We start from the raw sequence: 20,093 nt of genomic DNA, 5'->3' as shown, positions 1-20,093 counted from the left end.
CTCTAGACTTTTATCCATGTCATTTGGCAATCCTAACATACAATATTTTCTTAGCTGTTATTTCACAGCCAAAAACTGGAAAAAGACCAGGTGGTTGATCAATTAAACATCACATCTTTTCTCAAAAAGCAATTACCTATATTTACCTCAGGCATACCAGCTGCTTCAAGTCGCATTTCTTCCTCAGCCTGATGTTCCATCATTTGAAGTTCATATTCAGTTATGTCTAGTGGCATTGAGAATTCTTTTTCTGTAGATTTTGTGTCTGAAGCATCCACTGTATGCTTTTTCTTACCAAGTTGTTCTTCATTTTTTATATGGGGGTTTTGAACACCAGCTGTTTTGTCGTCAATATCATGATCTGACTTACAAATGATCTTGGAAGTAAATTTAGATATTCCATCGGCAGCCTCTTCCAGCTCCATTTGGCAATTAGATTTAATAAGTAATATGTCCCTTAGAGCTTTAACATTTTTTGAAATATCAGCCAATATTTCCGTTGCACTATGGAAAAAATATGAAATGTTTTTTTTTATCTACACCCCAACTTTCTACTTATATAAATACTCAAGATCACTTACAACATTCAAAAGAATACAATAGTTAAAAATTAAAATTAATGGAATTAAAGCTCAAATAATAATAATTTGATGGACAAGGTATGTCTTTATAATAATTTCTTTTTGTCTATTCTAAACCACTGTCCAATTGACTTTATTGGATCCTTTTAAAAGGGAAAAAAACCTTTCCCCTGTCCACTTTCTCCATTCAATACATGATACTATACTGTACATTCATATCCATTAGGTTGTCTTTTCTAAGCAGAGGATCAAAGCTCTTCACATTTCCTGATCACATTTATTTGCCCTCTTTTATTTTTCCAATTCGATTATGTTCTTTTTCCCATGCGGAACCCAGAATTGAACTCGGTATTCCAGATATAGACGTACACACAGATTTGTATAAGAATATTATAACATTGGAGTTTTCATCTCAACACATTTCCAAATTATTCCTAACACAAAACTGTCTTCTTCATAGCTACCATAATCCAAGTTGTTATTTCCACTGAACCCAAGCTCCCTCTTTTGGGTAGTTTCAGATGGTTCAGATCTCACCAGTGTATGTGTGAAATTGGGGCAGGAGTTGTCTTAATATGCACTGTTTCATTCTTACTTCAACTGAACACCAATTATTTGTTTGTCCATTCACCCAACTTAAAACAATTTAAACTGTTTTATCCCCGAAGATTTGGTGAAAACCTTTATGGGTCTGTAATCATCTCCAGCTCAATCACTTTGGTTCAAGAGAATGGACTTGCTCATTGAAAGTCAAGAGTTCATACTATTACTTCACTCACCTCAGTCTTTAAAGCAGGAGATCACACTAAACTCCTATTCTTGTTTACTTTGTTTGCTGATCTCTGTTGTAACCTCAAATCAGAAAGCAAGCAAATGGACCAAATCTTCACAAACTGACTACTTCCTTCAAATAAATACCACTGTCCACGAGTTTCAACTAATTGCAAAAGAGTACAAACTGGGGGACTAGGAGTTTAAGAGAATTGGGTGGCTGGAAGTTTAGAATATAGTATGAAAAAAGGCTTATACATTTACTTATTATTTCTATACCCGCCCATCTCACTGGGTAACTTTAGGTGGCTTACAATTCTAAAACAATACTATAAAATGTTTCAAACCAATAAAAACAGTACAAATCAGATATACAGCAGACAAAGCAATTATTCAATTTAACAGTAAAACCAAGAGATGGGGCCCTTAACGTATTCAGAGCCCCAGCCTCAAGTAAAGTTCCTGTCCAAGCAAAGGAGTCACTACAAACATGGAAACTCTGTACACTATTCTTTCAGTTACATCCACTGAAATAATAGTTCTTTTACACATAAATCTTCTGAATTAAATATTCATATTCATTTGAACTGATAGATTAAAATAAACAGCATCTAACCTTTGAATATGTATAGATTGGTGAAAAGTAGCAGGAACACAATGAGCCAAATCTAGCACCTCCTTGGACAAAGATGTCAATTCATTTTTAATTTCACTCAGCAGCAACTTTCCATCTGTTTAAAAAAGGCAGAACATTCTATTAACTACTCATTCATCTGTGTTTTAAATATTGAAAAGGCACTTATAATTAAGGAACTAAATCAGTCCATTTGTCTTTAAATTTTGATCTGACACCCTAAATTAAAGTTAATTAATGGATTGTTAAATGGGATTTTACAATCTTTGGATTTTTAAGGAGGGATTTCTATCATGTTTTCTGCAGATGCTAATTACATTTGAACTCTATTCACTAACATCTGCTCTGTTTATTCATTAGTACAGTCATAATGAGAGCCAGTTTGATGTAGTAGTTAAGGCATCAGCTAGAAACCAGGAGATTGAGTTCTAGGCCCACCATGGGCAGAAAACCAGTTGGCTGTCCTTTGGCTAGTCACTTTGTCTCAGATCTGAGAAGGAAGCAATGGCAAATCACATCTACAAAATCTTGCCAAGAAAACTGCAGGGACTTGTCCAGCCAGTAGAGAATTAGATAAAATTGAATAGAAGACACCCCCCCAAAAATAGTCCTAATAACCTCTATGATGGATTACTGCATTATTTAAAAAACCCAGTTAGCCAGGATCATATAAAACAAGATGCAAAACACCATCTTATCCACTGAACTCCAAATTAAAAAATGTATGTGGTCTCAAAGTCATAAGAGAATCATGTCTTGAAAGATTTATGCATTCTCATATGCCTGTAACATTTTTGCCATACTTTAATTTTCAAAACGTTTATTTTCATTATCTGAATCAATTCATGATAGGATGAAGGGTTATGGTTAGGGACTGTAATCTACCCTATCTAAAGCTGAGAAAGAATGACTGATCCAATATTAACTAGCCAATTTCTAATGCTTAAGAGAGGGAAACAATCTGAATTTCTCCCCTCCTAGTTCAGCACAATACTGTGCTGAATAACCTACATAATATGGCCTTCAATAGTGTGTGCATATAAAAATCTGATTTGTGTATGTGTACATGTGTGTATGCACCCACCCCCATATTACTGTGCAATTGTGCCTCCTGTATGAAAAAGTTGCTGTTCTCTGATTTAGCTCACCTGTTTTTAAACAAATATGCATCTGCTTATCATTACTCAAATTTATTAGGTTTTGGTAAATAAGGAAGCCTGCCTATAAAAAAAAGAAAAGAAAAATATTTTAATGTCGAGACAATAAGAACATCTTCCTTTCAACATAAAAAATTTAAGGCAATCTTTTCTAATCTTAGATGTGCTGTGATCTCAGTTCCCAAATTCCTAACAAAAATGGCTGAAATCTGGGAGCTACGGTCTCAACACTTCAGCAGTGCACCAGATTGGGGAATCTGAGGTCATCAATCCTGATTATTTAGAAGAAAGACAACACATCCTCAAAATTATAAACAAAAAAAAAAAAAAGTATCTATACACAGCAGAGAACCAGTGTTCTGTTTCCCTCCCCCAATACTCCCAACAAAGAGTCAGTCAAAGGCCTCCTCTTCTACTTTATTTACATAGATAAATGTCCTGGCCACGTCTACCCACGGGCCTGCCAAGTTTCTGGAGATAATAAGGAAATTATAGATAAGGCCAGAATTACTCACAAATATATTCTTCCCTCCATTGATAGTTTGCCCGCGCAAATTCATTGCTTTGTCCAAGACAAAAAACCAGGAAGTCCCGCCTCCTATTTATAGTCTCTGCAGATGTCACTGCATGACCATCATTCCTTGGCTTTATCCCAACGCTTCTTCTGCTGCGCGCACCAGTCACATCTGCGCAGTCTTGCATCACTCCAAAACTGTTCTTGGGGCGTTGCCAAATCAGAAGAAGGCTCGAGAGAATCAGGCCTTGCCGGCCCCTCCTCCTCCCTTTGAGTGGGTGCCAGGGAGGGAGAGGGCCCAAGAGAAGCAGGGCTTGCCAGGTCTTCTCCCTCACTTTCTGAATCATCCGAGTCCAGGAGTCCGGGTCCAGGAACCTGGGTCACAACACTATCCCTCACCGCAGGGCCCTTCCCCCAGGGCTGACGATCGGGATGCGGTCGGGCTGGGTTCTGCTCATGGAAGGCCTGCACCAGGTCAGGGGCATGAACGTTGGAGGCATCTACCCAGGAGAAATCAGTCCCGTATCCCTTCCACGCGATCAAATATTGGAAACGACCCTTCAGCCAGCGGGAGTCTCGTACGCTGTGGACTTCAGATTCCTCCGACCCGCCTCGGCGACAGTGACGGGTGCTGTTGGGCACCGGCGACTCGTGTGGCCTCAGGAACCAGAAGGGACCGTGAAAGACGGGTGGATCCGCATGGATCGTGGCAGGGTCAGTCGGTAGGCTACCGGGTTGATGACTGCCTCGACAGGAACAGGCCGATGAATCGGTGGTCCAACTTTTACCGGGCGGTCGGACGGGAGGTGTTTGGTGGAGAGCCACACCGGTCTCCAACTGCCAGCGGGGCGCCGTCGGGAGCGGTCGGCGGACCGCTTGTAGTCCTCCTTTGCCCGATTCAGCTGCTGATGTACCAACTGTTGGACCGCATGCACCCGGCCAGGAAGGTCTGCGTTTCGGGAACAGGAGAGTCCGGTGGTGCCAGAGGGAAGAGCCGCGGATGGTACCCCACATTGGCAAAGAACGGGTTCATCTGAGTAGAGGTGTGCTGACAGTTGTTAAAAGCAAATTCCGCCAGAGACAGGTAATCAGCCCAGTTGTCCTGTTGCTGGTTGATGAAGCAACGGAGATACTGTTCCAGGATACCGATGACCTTCTCTGTACCCCCGTCGGTCTCCGGATGGTGCGATGACGACAGACACACTTGCACCTCCAATGCGGCCATCAGGCTCTTCCAGAAGCGAGCTGTGAACTGAACTCCGCAGTCCGAAACCACCCTATCCGGTAGACCATGGTGGCGGAAGATGTGCTGCAGAAAGAGACGGGCCGTTTTTGCGGCTGTGGGCAGTCCGCGACATGGGATGAAGTGTGCCATCTTGGTGAGCATGTCCACCACCACCAGCACCGTGGTGAACCCAGAGGACGGCGGCAGGTCCGTCAGGAAGTCCATGGAGATCGCCCCCCAGGGTCTGTCGGGTGTCGGCAAGGGCTGGAGGAGCCCGGGAGGGGCCCCCGTGGTGGCCTTGGCTTGCCGGCACGGTACGCAGGATGTCACGTAGGCATGTACATCATGCTGCACTCGGGGCCACCAAAAGGTCCGTGTCACCAGGTGGAGGGTCTTGAAGAACCCAAAATGTCCTGCTGCAGGGTTGTCGTGGTACTGGGTCATGATGAGGGCTCGAAGTAGTCCTGTGGGCACATATAATCACCCCCAAAACTTGAGTAAGTCCTCCTCCAAGGTCCAAGGAGACGCGGGGCCCACCTCTGCTCTCCTTTGCTGCGACCAGGCGTCCTGGCGCTGTGCCTCTCGCACCTGGGCCCGCAAGTCCACTGGTTCCCATGCTGCGGCCAAGGCTTTTGCCGGCAGCACCGTCCGTGGAGGAAGGGGGTCCTTGGCGCAGAGGTACTCTGGCTTGCAGGACAGGGCATCCGCCCTCCGGTTGTGACCGCTGGGAATGTAGGTCACCCGGGAGTTGAACCGGGCAAAAAACAACGACCACCGGATCTGCCGCTGGTTCAACTTCTGAGCTGTGGTGAGGTGCTCGAGATTCCGATGGTCCGTTCGGACCTCCACCTGATGTCGGGCCCCCTCCAGATGGTGTCGCCAAGCCTCGAATGCAGCCTTGATAGCCAGCAACTCTTTTTCCCAGATGGTGTAGTTGCGCTCGGAAGGATTGAGTTTCCAGGAGTAGTAAGCGCAGGGGAAAAGTGTGCCGCCATTCTTCGGAGCCTGTAGCAGCACCGCTCCCAGAGCCATATTGGACGCGTCCGTCTCCACCACAAAAGGCCGGAGCGGGTCAGGATGCCTCAGGACGGGTTCCGTGACGAAGGCTTTCTTGAGGGCTGTGAATGTTTCTTGCTGTGGGGAACCCCACCGGAACGCGACCTTCTTCCTGAGGAGCTGGCTAAGTGGAGCCGTCAGTGTGGCAAAGCCCGGGATGAAGGTCCGGTAGTAGTTGGCGAAGCCCAGCAGGCGCTGAACATCCTTCACCCGATGAGGGGCTTCCCAGCTACACAAAGCTTCTACTTTGCATGGGTCCATGGCTATGCCCTCGGGCGAGATGATATGCCCGAGGAATTCTATGGAAGTCCGGAAGAAGACGCATTTTTCCAGCTTCGCATTGAGTTGTTGCTCCCGCAAGCGTTGCAGAACCAGACCGACGTGTCGAAGGTGGCTTTCCCTGGACCGGGAGTAAATCAGGATGTCTGCCAGGTAGATCGCCATGAACCGATCCAACATGTCTCAGAACACGTCGTTCATGAAGTTCTGGAAAACGGCGGGAGCGTTGGTCAACCCAAATGGCATGACAGTATATTCGTAGTGTCCGTATCGGGTGCCGAATGCCGTCTTCCATTTGTCTCCTTCTCGCATCCGCACCAGGTTGTAGGCCCCCCGGAGATCGAGCTTGGTGAAGATCGTGGCCTCCCGCAACCTCTCCAGCAGCTCCGGGATGAGCGGCAGGGGGTAGCGATTCCGCTCCGTAATGGCGTTTAGCCGGCGGTAATCACAGCACAGGCGCAAGTCCCCTGTCTTCTTCTTCACGAAGAGGACTGGGGCCGAGAGAGGGGACTTTGAAGGCCGGATTTTTTTCCAGGAAGTCCCTGAGGGAGGCCAACCCGGGCTCCGACATGGAATACAGGCGTCCCACAGGCAGTGGTGCATTGGGCAGAAGGTCCACGGGGCAATCGTAGGGCCGATGCAGGGGTAGTCGGTCCGCCTCCTTCTCGCTGAATACGTCGGCGAAGTCTGTCAGCTCAGGAGGCAAGATGATGGCAGCGGTGGGGACGTTCTGGCCAGCACAGGTGTGGCGGATGTGGTCGACGCACTGCAGACTCGGGAAAGAGATGGCGTTCCGCGACCAGGCCACCTGAGGATCGTGGGTCCGAAGCCAGGCCAACCCAAGGACCAAGGGAAAATGAAGGTCCGCCGTGACATAAAACTGGATCGCCTCCTCATGGTCCCCAATAGCCAGGTGCAAAGGCTGGGTGGCGAATTTAATGGGGCCAGACACCAGTTCTCGTCCATCAATTGTCTCTACCCGCATCGGAGGGTCCACCGAAAACACAGGGACCGCAAACTGGGTCACAAAGGCCTGGTCCATAAAGTTTGTTGTGGCCCTTGAGTCCACCAGCGCATGCACCTGGAGCCCGTCCGACTGGTTCCCCAACCATATCCGTGTGTCCAGAATCAGATGCCGAGGGGGCCCAGAGTCTACTTCCGCAACGTCCAGTGGGGGCTTAGTACGTGCCTGACCTAGGGTTTCCCCGAGGTCGGGCCTGCTCCGTTTCCCGATTGGTCACGCTGTGATTCGGGGACCGGCGTGCGTGCCCCACTTTGCTTTCTGGGGCAAGAAGCGGCGAAGTGGCCGGGCTCCCCACAGTACAGGCACAATCCCCCTTGGCGCCTCCGGTTCCGCTCCTGGGCTGTCAAGCGAGGTCTGGCCGCTCCCAACTCCATGGGCTCTTCCGCAGCAGTTACAAAATGTGGGGCGACCCGGGGTGCTGGTGGCGCAGGAAGTGGGGGTGCAGATGTCGACGGCGGGTCCCGGGGGGCGCGATGGGACGGTCGCCGTTGCAGACGGGCGTCGAGGCGGAGACAAAGGGCACCAAGTTGTCAAGGGTCTGCGGCGCCTCCACCCGGGCCAGCTCGTCTTGCAGTTCCTCTGAGAGTCCCTCCTGGAACGCGTCCACCAGCGCTGCATCATTCCAGTCAGAGTCCTGGCACAAAAGACGAAATTCGGCGATGTACTCCTGCAGGGGGCGTTTCCCTTGACGGAGTTCCTTAAGGCGCCTGGTTGCCATCAGCATCTGAACGGGGTCCTCGTACATGATGCGCAGGTGCTGCCAAAAACGCTGTTGGTCCGCCAGAGGGGGCTGTCCTGGAGCAAGAGGGGCGTGGCCCATCGAGCAGCCGAGCCGGAAAGAAGGTTAATCACGAAGGCCACCTTAGCCCAGTCGTCTGGGAAATCCTCTGGCCGCATAGCCACGTAGAGCTGGCACTGTCCCAAGAAGGTCAGGAACATCTCAGGCTGCCCAGAAAACTTATCCGGCACGGTTATCGGGCACTTGTGACGAGGAGGAGGAGTGGGAGGATGGGGAGGGCTGCAGGCACATTCCCGGCAGCAAGTTGGCCTGCCAAGTGAGCCACTTGCTGCTGGAGCTGTTGATTAGCCGCTTGTAGCTGCTGTAACTGCTGCTGTACCTGCTGCTGGTCCATCTTTGGTGGAAGATGGTTTAGTTGGGGTCTTGGACAAAATGTTCTGTTTCCCTCCCCCAATACTCCCAACAAAGAGTCAGTCAAAGGCCTCCTCTTCTACTTTATTTACATAGATAAATGTCCTGGTCACGTCTACCCATGGGCCTGCCAAGTTTCTGGAGATAACGAGGAAATTATAGATAAGGCCAGAATTACTCACAAATATATTCTTCCCTCCATTGATAGTTTGCCCACGCAAATTCATTGCTTTGTCCAAGACAAAAAAACTAGGAAGTCCCGCCTCCTATTCATAGTCTCTGCAGATGTCACTGCATGACCATCATTCCTTGGCTTTATCCCAACGCTTCTTCTGCTGCGCGCGCCAGTCATGTCTGCGCAGTCTTGCATCACTCCAAAACTGTTCTTGGGGCGTTGCCAAATCAGAAGAAGGCTCGAGAGAATCAGGCCTTGTCGGCCCCTCCTCCTCCCTTTGAGTGGGTGCCAGGGAGGGAGAGGGCCCAAGAGAAGCAGGGCTTGCCAGGTCTTCTCCCTCACTTTCTGAATCATCCGAGTCCAGGAGTCCGGGTCCAGGAACCTGGGTCACAACAACCAGCATAAAATGGCACAAACATGGGCTTTCTAGGATAGGCATGGCAAACTAGAGATATCTCTGCAAAAGCAGAGCCAATGACTACTGCAAAGACCAAGGAACCGGTGAATAGACTGGTTCCTTGGAACTGCTCTGGTTAAGAAGAGGATGGGAGATCACCTACATGTGCTCGGGATGGCTGTTCCTCATAGGTTTAAGAAGGTGACACTAGACAATGACAAGACTACCCATCTTGCCTGCAACTATGGCAAAGATTTTTAAAAGACAAACTTCACTTTCTAAACAGTTCTGGAAATTGCTCATTAACTCATTAGCTCATTAAAATATTAGAGCAACAACTTTGACTTTGAAGCAACAACTTTGACAACACGAGGCGAGTCTGCCTTCAATCCTGAATGGAAGAAAATTTTAATCATAAAAACTTAAAGAATTTGAAGTAAAGAACAAAAAACTAAATAAGATTTTAAACTTAGAAAGCTATAAACAGTGGCATTTTGTCTAATAGAAATTAAATTAGCCGTTGCTTATATCACAGTCTACCTTCGTTCCTATGTTATAATTAAATCCCAAACTCTATTGCATTTGATCCAAACTAAGCAAGCCTGGACTTTAAACCATTTAAAACCCCACGTTAACCTAACCCCCACTTGTTCTGGTAACTATACATTACTGGTTCAGACAGATTCTGCAATTATTTGCATAGTAAATATGGAAAACTAAGCAGATTATACATATAATCAGCGGCCTTTTTCCATAGTTTATAAGATTGAGATGTAATTTTATCAATGGCTAGATAAAAATATATGGTAATGAAGTTTGGTAGAGCTCTTTATAATACAAGAATTGTGGAAATATACAAAATATAATATAAAGATATACTATTATGGGATTGATTTAGGACGATGAAATAAATGATACAATGTAAGCTAACTAAAATTTTTAGAACATTTTGTATGAAGTGAGGGAAGAAATAGCCAGAGCTAAGTAAATGATTAATGAGGATAAAAATATTTGGATATATACTAGATTGATAATATGTGAAATTAGGTAAAACTATAATCTATGAATATGGTGAAAATGCACAAAAGATTAGTAACCAACCGACACACTATTTGTATTTACAATTGAAGATGATATGTTTTTATGTATGTTTGTTTAAAAAAAAATAAATTGAGATGTACTAAAGTAAATAGACCAAAGCAAGGTTTTCAGATTTAATGTAACCTAGAAAAATACAAGCTGCTTTGTACTTACATATGCATCTGTAGCTGCATACAGCTTTTGCTCCTCGGTTAATGGAAAGCATTCCCAGTTACCACAGCGGACCAATTTGTCTTTCACAAGCTGTTTGTGGAATAGGTGTTTGACAAGGCCATTTAAACTCCATATCTCCTTACATTTTAGCTAAAAATGAGATTGCAACAGTAAAACATAAATTACTTCTGAAACGTGGTAATACTGACCCATTTCTAATAAAACTGACAAAATAAGACAATTTTATTGGTAAATGTAAGTCTATATTCAGAGCACACAATAAGTCTTTAAGCCATTTTTTATTCTGCTAAATGGTTACAGTAACAGCTTCCATAATAAAGTTGGCACCAAGAAGTCCATTAGTAGTACTAACGGTCCACTGATATGTGACATACCTCTAAATTCAGTAACATACAGTATAAATGTAACTTTCAAAAAACAACCTTGTTGAGAACCTAAGTCTAGGCACATCTTTTTTGAGATTTAATTTGGTGGAACATACAATACACTTGCTACAAATTCAAATTATCTTATCATTCAAAATTCAGAAAACATATTACAGAAATAATATAATATAATATAACAACAGGGTTGGAAGGGACCTTGGAGGCCTTCTAGTCCAACCCCCTGCCCAGGCAGGAAACCCTACACCATCTCAGTCAGATGGTTATCCAACATTTTCTTAAAAATTTCCATTAAAATTAAAAAAATTTTTATTAAAAATAAAAAATAAGGAATGCAATATTCAGTTTGAAAATTAATCAATGATGTGTGCCTGAGTAAATCCATGGAATTTTACCATGGAATTTTTAGTTCCCTATTTCTCTTATATTGCTATCATTTTGCAGTCTATTTTTCTGATTAACAAATATTTGCTGTCTTGTGTAACTGACTAGCTATTTTGCATTCTCCCCATACTCAAGTTTCTAGAATCCAGACATTGAAGTTTCTGGATTCTGTAATCTCCCAGGATTTGAAATGGAATCTAACATTAGAACCATCGTTAAAAAGGCACAAAAAATAATGTTCAGGAGAGGTTACAAACTTCAATGGAGAAAAAATGCAGAAAAAACAACTGCAACCAGACTCGCCTTCCATTGAGGACCTATATACTGCGTGAGTCAGAAAGAGGGCTGTGAAAATATCTACTGACCCCTCACATTCTGGACATTAAACTATTTCAACTCCTGCTACTATAGGGCACTGCATACTAAACAACTAGACACAGAGACAACTTTTTCTCCTCTGCCATCGTTCTGCTGAACACCTAATTCCCACAGCACTGTCTAAGGATATAGATCCATATAATAGAGCTGTATTATAATTATCCTTTACTACTTTACATCTTTACTACTACCTTCTCCTATAGGTAACTTATGACTATATTACTTTATTATTTGTATGTACACTGAGAGCTTATGCACTGAAGAGAAATTCCTTATATGTACAATCATATTTGGCCAATTATTCTATTTCTGTTATTTCTATTTTTAATTACCTTTTCATTAGCAAGATCGCCCAAATCCACAAGATTCTCCAGTCTGATTTCAAAATCTCGCATCAGCTTCCATTTATCCCCTTCAATACCAACTCCAGCTTTTCTAATAGTGTTATTTTCAAGCAACCTTTTCAGTCCCCCAGGAAAACCTAAAGGGGATAAAATATGAGCACAAAAATTATTTATATAATGAATCCGGGCCTACTCCATATAATAAAAGGCTGCTTAGCAATTTCAAACCAAAATGGGAGAATCTTACAGCTTCTAGGATAATTTTATATTGATCCTAGCACTCAGGACTTTATAGCCCTAACCCACTCTTACTCTCCGGAATCTGCTTTCTCTTCTGCTTTATGTAGGTATACATGTGATGCTTGTAAACAACTACTCATTCAGTATTTATTCATGTGCTGAAAAAGTGGTACTTAGGTCTGGCCCTAAAGAGTTCTGGCCTGCACAATTTTCTTGTTCAGGAAAAGTAGTAAAACATGATGGGAACAAGGCACAATAGTTAGACTATTTTCAAGCATACGGACATATAACTAGCTACCACATCTGTTGAATTCTAAAATTTCTAAAAGGCAGGATATTTCTTGCTATAAAATAAATTCCAAAGTCAGATTTCCCTCCACTATTTCCCTATGCCCTAGAAGCCTGCCAGGTTCAAGAGGTGGTAATGGCAGAAACCTTGAGTTGAGTAGGCAATATTTGTAGTCTGGCATGTTAAAAGCTTCTTCTGGGTTTCTTTAGCATTACTGTACTTAGGCCACCTCATCTGTCCCTAAATGATTCAATTTCTTTGGGGAAGGGATAATTGACTCCATATTTTTTTTTCAAACACCATGGGACAATGTTCCTATATAGAGAAAGCAGAAAACAGCTGAACATGTTTAAATTTTGTTTAAACACATTCAGCGCTTTTGGGGGCAAATGTGAACAATGAAGGGTCAAGATTCTTTTTCATAAATATACAGCAGTATATTTCCAGGTCAATGGATTTGCAAACTAACATTATTTTTAGTCATTAATCCAATTTATATGGCTACTCATTTATCCAAGAAAACTAGGTGGTTGACAAAGGGGGGGAGGCGGAATCCTATTAAAACAAAGCTGACACAAAATAGATCAAGGCCAATAAAATCTGCATTACCAAGAAATGGTCTGTGTCTGATCTCCCATCAGCCCCAATTGCTGGGGGAAGGCCCAACAGAACAGTGGGGAGGGGAAACTGTGACAAAGGGCAGGGACTATGTCAGAAAAAGCATGCTTCTGGAGGTATTGCTTCTGTGGCTCAGACTGCTAATGCAGTCTGTTATTAACAGCAGCTGCCTGCAATTACTGCAGGTTCTAGTCCCACTAGGCCCAAGGTTGACTCAGCCTTCCATCCTTTATGAGGTAGGTAAAATGAGGACCCAGATTGTTGGGGGCAGTAAGTTGACTTTGTATATAAATATACAAATAGAATGAAGACTATTGCTTACATAGTGTAAGCCGCCCTGAGTCTTCGGAGAAGGGCAGGATATAAATGCAAAAAAACCACAAAAAAACCCAAGGGAACCCAGTGCATGCCTACCCCAGCAGATCTGATGGGACAGGATGAAACTACTAGAAAAAGGTGATTTCACAAGAAGGCTGATTCAATGCCACGCAGGGCTTTAAATGTGACAACCAGTACCTTTATTATTTATTTATTAAATTTGTTTATTTATTTATTTATTTATTGCCGCCCATCTTGCCACAAGGCAACTCCAAACAGCTTACATTAAAAGCAATAAAACCATAATAAGGATTTCTAATAACAATAAAAATACTAATTATAATTAAAAGATGGAGAGGGATGGAGCAGGAGGGAAGGTGGGATTTTTCTATTGGTCCACCAACCATCTCTAGTGTAAAATTCCCCCGTTGGGGTGCCAAGCCATCTAGCAGAGCCAGGTCTTCAGGCCCTTAAGGAAGGTCAGGAGAGTGGGAATTTTTTTATTTTTTTTTTATTTTTAGTTGCATTTATATCCCGCCCTTCTCCGAAGACTCAGGGCGGCTTACAATATGTCAAGCAATAGTCTTCATCCATTTGTATATTATATACAAAGTCAACTTATGGATCTCATCCCAGAGGGTGAGATTTTCCAAAGGGCAGGAGCAACGCAGAGAAGGCTTTTCTCCTGGATCCCACCAGCTAGAATTTCTTGACCAATGGGGTCCACAGCATGCATGCTCTGCCATTGCAAATAGGGTGGGCCAGCCCCATTGTGGTGAGACAGTTCCTCAGGTAACATGGATCTATGCCATACTGGGCTTTAAGATGATAACTAATACCTTGAATTGCACATAGAAGCAAACTGGCAACCAATATGGACCACTCTAGGGGCCCCAAAGACTTCCCACACCCCGCACTCTACATCAGTTATAGAGCTTCCAAAAGCTTTTTTTTCCCCCATACGGAACAGAACAGAATAATTCTTCAAGTGTAGCCCCCATATACAGCACATTGCAGTTTCTAGGCATGAGATGACCAGGACTTGAGTGACTGAGCACAGGGACTCCTGAGTCATTATAAAATAAATGTTTGAAAACAAAAGCAAATTAACTGAGAATTTATGCAAAAAGGCATCATAATATTGATCATGCTTAGAGATCAAATAGAATAGTACTGACTTGTCATAGAAGAGATGTGAAATAAGTAGCACTTGGTTTCAGACTCGCATAACTGGACTAAGGCAACTTTTCCTTCCTTCCCTTTAGCATAAATGGTTGGCCATTCAATGTCAAATCCTAACACAGCTCCAACAGGCAAGGTATTGCTGCAAGATATAAGTGCATCTGAGTCATAGTAATATATTAATGACACAACACAAAAGAATGGCTTCTTACAAATCATCATTGTCAAATGAGAAACTAAATTCAAGAACATACATTCCCTTCCTTTCTCTCCTTTTGAACAAAAATGTTCTCTCTCCCTCTTTCTTTCCTTCCACTATCATTTAAAATTACACTATCACTTTCAAGTAATACTGATGAAATAATCAAGGTTAAGAAAAATAAGGGAAAGAGGGACTAGAGAGTAAAACAAGGGAAAGGAAAATACATGTGATCGAGACTGGATTCCAATTTGCAAATAATAATTTTTACATGTATACCACCCAGAATACATCAGAAATTATTAAAGAGCAATAAGTAGAAATATGAAGCTCTAGCGATTATATATCAGGCCACATGCAGCCCTAGCTAGTAATGTGGCTTCACAAGATTGTAAACTTTTAACGTTATTTATACATATATACATGTATCCATATATATTTGTGCGCACACACACACTCACACATCTTTTATATGCGGCCCAAGACAATTCCTCTTCACTCACTGTGGCCCAAGCAAGCCGAAAGGTTGGACACACCTGGCCTATGTGTTTGTGAAGAGGCATATATGTTGTTTGTGGGTTTTGGGGAGGCTGTTACGATTTTTATGCAGGAAGTTACCTATATGCATGAGTATGTTTCTCTGACCATCCCTTCTTTTTTATTTTAAATGAATATCAAATGAATATCTTAAATTTGTTGTCAGGAAATGATATGATTTGGAATTTATTCTATGTATTTAGAATAAATTCTCACCTCTGCTTTATATTTAGGGTAAAGCTGGGTATAGAAAAAAGATCATGGTTGAAATGAATTAAGAATTTCTGAAAAAAGCAATCTCTGGGGAATTTTTTAAAAAAACTGCTATAGATTTACATTCTGTAGAATGGTGTATAAAAAAAAACTAGGAATGAACTAGAATTCCATATTAGGAGGCAATAAATTCTGGTGAAAATAAGACAAAACGTATAAACTAACATCCAACTATGTTTTCAAATTGTACTTTGATGCTAAAATATGGTTTATTTTAAGAGATCCAGCTTCAAATAAAGTATAATTAAAGAAAACAAATCCTGATATGGTATTCTGGCCTGGGTCATATGGAATATCAAACAAGTCAGAATGGAGATCTTACAACCACATTTAAGAACAAATCTACTGAAGCTGACCGACTCTGCAAATTGTAAAGTTGGGTTTTTTTAAACAAACAGGTCCTGACAAATTATGTATGAATATAGACAATATGATTTGCTTTTAAATAAACTTGCAAAATCTTAGGCTGTAAGATTAATTTAACAGGGGTCGGTTTAGCTCAGGCTGGTAAAGCCTGTTATTAAGAACACAGAGCCTGCAATTACTGCAGGTTCAAGCCCGGCCCAAGGTTGACTCAGCCTTCCATCCTTTATAAGGTAGGTAAAATGAGGACCCAGATTGTTGGGGGGGCAATAAGTTGACTTTGTAAAAATATACAAATAGAATGAGACTATTGCCTTATACACTGTAAGCCGCCCTGAGTCTTCGGAGAAGGGCGGGGTATAAATGTAAACAAAACAAAACAAAAAACAATTTGATCTAATCCATGCAATGCCTGGGGCACCAGTGCACCTGCCTGGAGTTTGATCTTGATGAGGCTCAGAGCTGACTCTGCCTTTCATCCTTCCAAGGTTGGTAAAATGAGGACCGAGATTGTTGAGGGTGATATCCTGACATTGTAAACAACCCAAAAAGTGCTGAAAAGCACCATGGGAGGTATGTAAGTCTAAGTGCTGTTGCTATACTAAGTCATTTTGTGATTAGGTTTAGCACAGGGGTCTGCAACCTGCAGCTCTGGAGCTGCATGTGGTTCTTTCATCCCTCTGGTGCAGCTCCTTGTCACTCAAAATATGCATCACAACCACCAATGTGTGACACCCACCAGCACATGATTTATTGAGCTTTTTGACCCATCTTTTTTTTTTTGGAGTTCAAAATGTTTTTTTGCATGCAGAAATAAATATTTGTTTTCTCTGTAGCAGTTCATTGATTTCATAAATGCAACACATTATAGTTTTTTTATACATAGCCTAAAGGTAAAAAACGATATATGCAGTGTTATCTTCATTTCAGATGTCAAAAGGGTTTTGGGGCTCCCAGTGTTTTCTTTTCTGTGGGAAACGGGTCCAAATGGCTCTTTGAGTGTTTAAGGTTGCCGACCCCTGGTTTAGCATATCAATCAAAGACCAGTACAGACAATCTTAGCAACAAATATTTGAAGAACGGCCTCTTTCCAATTATATCTACCACCAGAGGGAGAAAGCAGGGTATGTTGTAGATCCCATCTATCAGAGAAGTACATCTAGTGGAATCATGTTGCTGCCAGGGGAGTGTGGGATGGGGATTTATGAGTTTCTGTCTGTGGATTTTAAATTTTATAAGCTGCCCAGAATCAATGTGAGTTAGGGAGCCATATAAATTATTTTAATAAATGAATAACCATAATCACAGCTTATTTTTAGTTCACAAATAGTATTTATAGCTATCTTTTGTCTGGACTGGGCAGGGTCAACAATATACTGTTGACCCCATCCTGTTGACAAGTTACAAACGGTTCACTTCTCCTTCCAATCTTCTAATATAATAAGGACTAGCTTGAACGTAGTTTTAAATTTGGGATTTTAAAAAAAAGGGTTTAAATGAGGTTTTAAATTTGTATTTAAAAGTTAGAGCATCAATTGAATTTAACTGTCTATTCTTTTAGCTTTTTATGTATTACATGTTTTTCTGTTGTTTTTGACTGTGAACCGCCCTGAGTCCTTCGGGAGATGGGCGGTATACAAATATAATAAATAATAATAATAATAATAATAATAATATAAACCTGGTTAATAAAATCCTGAAGACATAGATATAAATAATATAAATGGACCGATTACTATGAAAATGCTATGAATTGCTATGAATAATGATAATAATGATAATCAAATGAAGACATACATATACTGTAGATACAACTGGGATATACAATATTTTGAAAGATCACACTAAAAAAAAGGAAAATGCAAGTTTTTATTATCTTACAGAATATCTTCCGAGAGCAAGGAACAATCATCAGCATAATAGCTGTAGATGATAGAGCCGTTGTAGTCTAAGAATGGAAGGTTATTTTCCAGGACACTTGGTTTGAATGAATTCTTCTGCTTCATAAAAATGTGAAAGACAATTTGTTTTATAATTTGAACACTATGTAACACTAACATAATTTGAACACTATGTAATAACTTGCTAATATTACCATACATACATATATTAGTCCTTTCCAATTTAGTAGAAAAATACCAACTTGATTATTAAGTTACTGGTAGCCAAGTGAGAATTGATTTAAGAACAATTTTAATATACAACAAAGATACAAATTTATTTTTAAAGCATGTTTGTATTTTGGATACTGTTTACGCAGATTAGGAGTTTAACAAAAAGAATGGATCCACACACATTTTACCAAAAGAAACTTCTTTCTCAATTGCCATATTTATTAGAAATTGAAGGACACTGTTAAAATATGGCTAATAAAATGTATCTTGGCTAAAAAAGAAATTACTTGATCAAATACCCCTATAAGGACAGTTTAAAAATCGATCTAAATACATAATGTTTAAAACCTCCCTACAAAAATTAGCAACCCAATTAAAACTGGATATAATTTTGGATATTCTTACACCTTGAACATACAGCATCAAGTATTCCCATTTAATGCCATCAAGCTAAAATCAACAGAACTATAAAGAACTAAATTAGCAGTTCTAAAAATTTCCATGCAAAGACTTGTCTTTTTTCATGCTTTAAGTCAGTGGTAGTCAACCTGGTCCCTACCACCCACTAGTGGGTGTTCCAGCTTTCATGGTATGCGGTAGGGGTTTTGTCTGATACTGAAGCACTTTCCTTTTTTTAAATTTAATTGACTTTTTTAAAAAATTTCATAGCATTATTTAAAAACATTTTCATTAGGTTTTCATAAAATTCCCCGTGACAATTTAAATTTCTGAAAATATACTATTTGTATCGCCTGCGCATAAATTTAGTTTACGTTACGTAAGTGAAACTAAATGGCGCTGTAGTGCGACTGCAAACAAAAGAGCCTTGTCCCAGAATAGCTCGCGCATCTCCCCCCACACCACCCACCTGTAACAGACAAGCAGAGCTGGTAGCCGGCGCCCCCCCCAAACCCAATCCATGATGTGCGAGAGGCATGTGCAGACGAAGATACATGGCGCATTACTGTGGAACTGGTGAGCGGTTAGAAAATTTTACTACTAACAGAGATAAAAAAGTGGGCGGTAGGTATAAAAAGGTTGACTACCCCTGCTTTAAGTTATTATAAGAGCCAGGCATATATTCCAATTTTCTACCTTTTTGTCATCAACAATATCTTCACTGTTTGGTTCTGTCATCCACAGGGGAAGTTTATTTGGTGGAGAATCCATATTTCTGTCAATTTATTCCTCTACAAATGCACATGTTCTGTAACAAGAGACATTTTATTACTTTTCCTGGAAGCAATAAAAATATCTTAATTGCTAAAAGATACCTGTAAGGTCTTGCCTCTCCAAATCTTTGCAAGAAAGGACTCTTGAAATTTGAAGTTGTTCCAAAAAGAGCTTTTATTGGCAGGAACTACAGGTGAAATTCAAAAAATTAGAATATCGTGCAAAAGTTCACATATTCAGTAATGCAACTTAAAAGGTGAAACTAATATGAGATAGACTGATTACATGCAAAACGAGATAGTTTAAGCCTTGATTTGTCATAATTTTGATGATTATAGCTTACAGCTCATGAAAACCCCAAATTCACAATCTCAGAAAATTAGAACATTGTGAAAAGGTTCAATATTCTAGGCTCAGTGTCCCACTCTAATCAACTAATTAAGCCATAACACCTGCAAAGGGTTCCTGAGCCTTTAAATGGTCTCTCAGTCTGGTTCAGTAGGAATCACAATCATGGGAAAGACTGCTGACCTGACAGTTGTGCAGAAAACCATCATTGATACCCTCCATAAGGAGGGAAAGCCTCAAAAGGTAATTGCAAAAGAAGCTGGATGTTCCCAAAGTGCTGTATCAAAGCACATTAATAGAAAATTATGTGGAAGGGAAAAGTGTGGAAGAAGAAGGTGCAGAAGGCCATTCAAAAGTGTTGGGGACTTTCATAAAGAGTGGACTGAGGCTGGAGTCAGTGCATCAACAGCCACCACACAGACAGATCCTGGACATGGGCTTCAAATCAACTGCAAACCTTACTATTCGCCTCGTGAATTTTCCTCATTTCTTCTAATTGCTGTTTATGTCCCACCACAAGCCTGTGTAAACGAGGCATTACGAACTCTAGCTGACCAAATCATGGAGGCTGAAGCCAAACACCCTGACTCACTGGCCATTGTTTTGGGAGATCTAAACAAGGCAAACTTAAGGAAAGAACTACCAAAATACTTTCAGCATGTCAATTGTCCCACCAGAGGCAAGAATACTCTAGACCACTGCTACACAACAT

General features: G+C 41.7%; 1 protein-coding gene across 8 annotated transcripts in view; it reads right to left on the bottom strand.

The window, feature by feature from the left end:
• WRN (WRN RecQ like helicase) overlaps positions 1-20,093 on the bottom strand; it is an 89,806-nt gene that overhangs the window by 63,265 nt on the left and 6,448 nt on the right. For 4 of the 8 annotated variants that reach the window (XM_058173216.1, XM_058173214.1, XM_058173218.1 and 1 more), the window contains 8 exons: positions 18,956-19,067; positions 17,628-17,746; positions 14,371-14,516; positions 11,716-11,864; positions 10,218-10,367; positions 3,135-3,207; positions 1,969-2,083; positions 147-504 (listed from right to left, as the gene is read on the bottom strand). In XM_058173216.1, the coding sequence (XP_058029199.1) occupies positions 147-504; positions 1,969-2,083; positions 3,135-3,207; positions 10,218-10,367; positions 11,716-11,864; positions 14,371-14,516; positions 17,628-17,746; positions 18,956-19,030 (1,185 nt within the window). In that variant the 5' untranslated portion in view covers positions 19,031-19,067. Of the gene's footprint in view, positions 1-146; positions 505-1,968; positions 2,084-3,134; positions 3,208-10,217; positions 10,368-11,715; positions 11,865-14,370; positions 14,517-17,627; positions 17,747-18,955; positions 19,068-20,093 lie in introns of those variants that run through there. The other 4 variants (XM_058173220.1, XM_058173219.1, XM_058173221.1 and 1 more) reach the window with 2 other exon arrangements.

This window comes from Ahaetulla prasina, chromosome 2, assembly GCF_028640845.1.
Source record: "Ahaetulla prasina isolate Xishuangbanna chromosome 2, ASM2864084v1, whole genome shotgun sequence".
Lineage (NCBI taxonomy): Eukaryota > Metazoa > Chordata > Lepidosauria > Squamata > Colubridae > Ahaetulla > Ahaetulla prasina.
The sequence above is the reverse complement of the archived record's forward strand: the minus strand, read 5'-3'. Positions and strand labels throughout refer to the sequence as shown.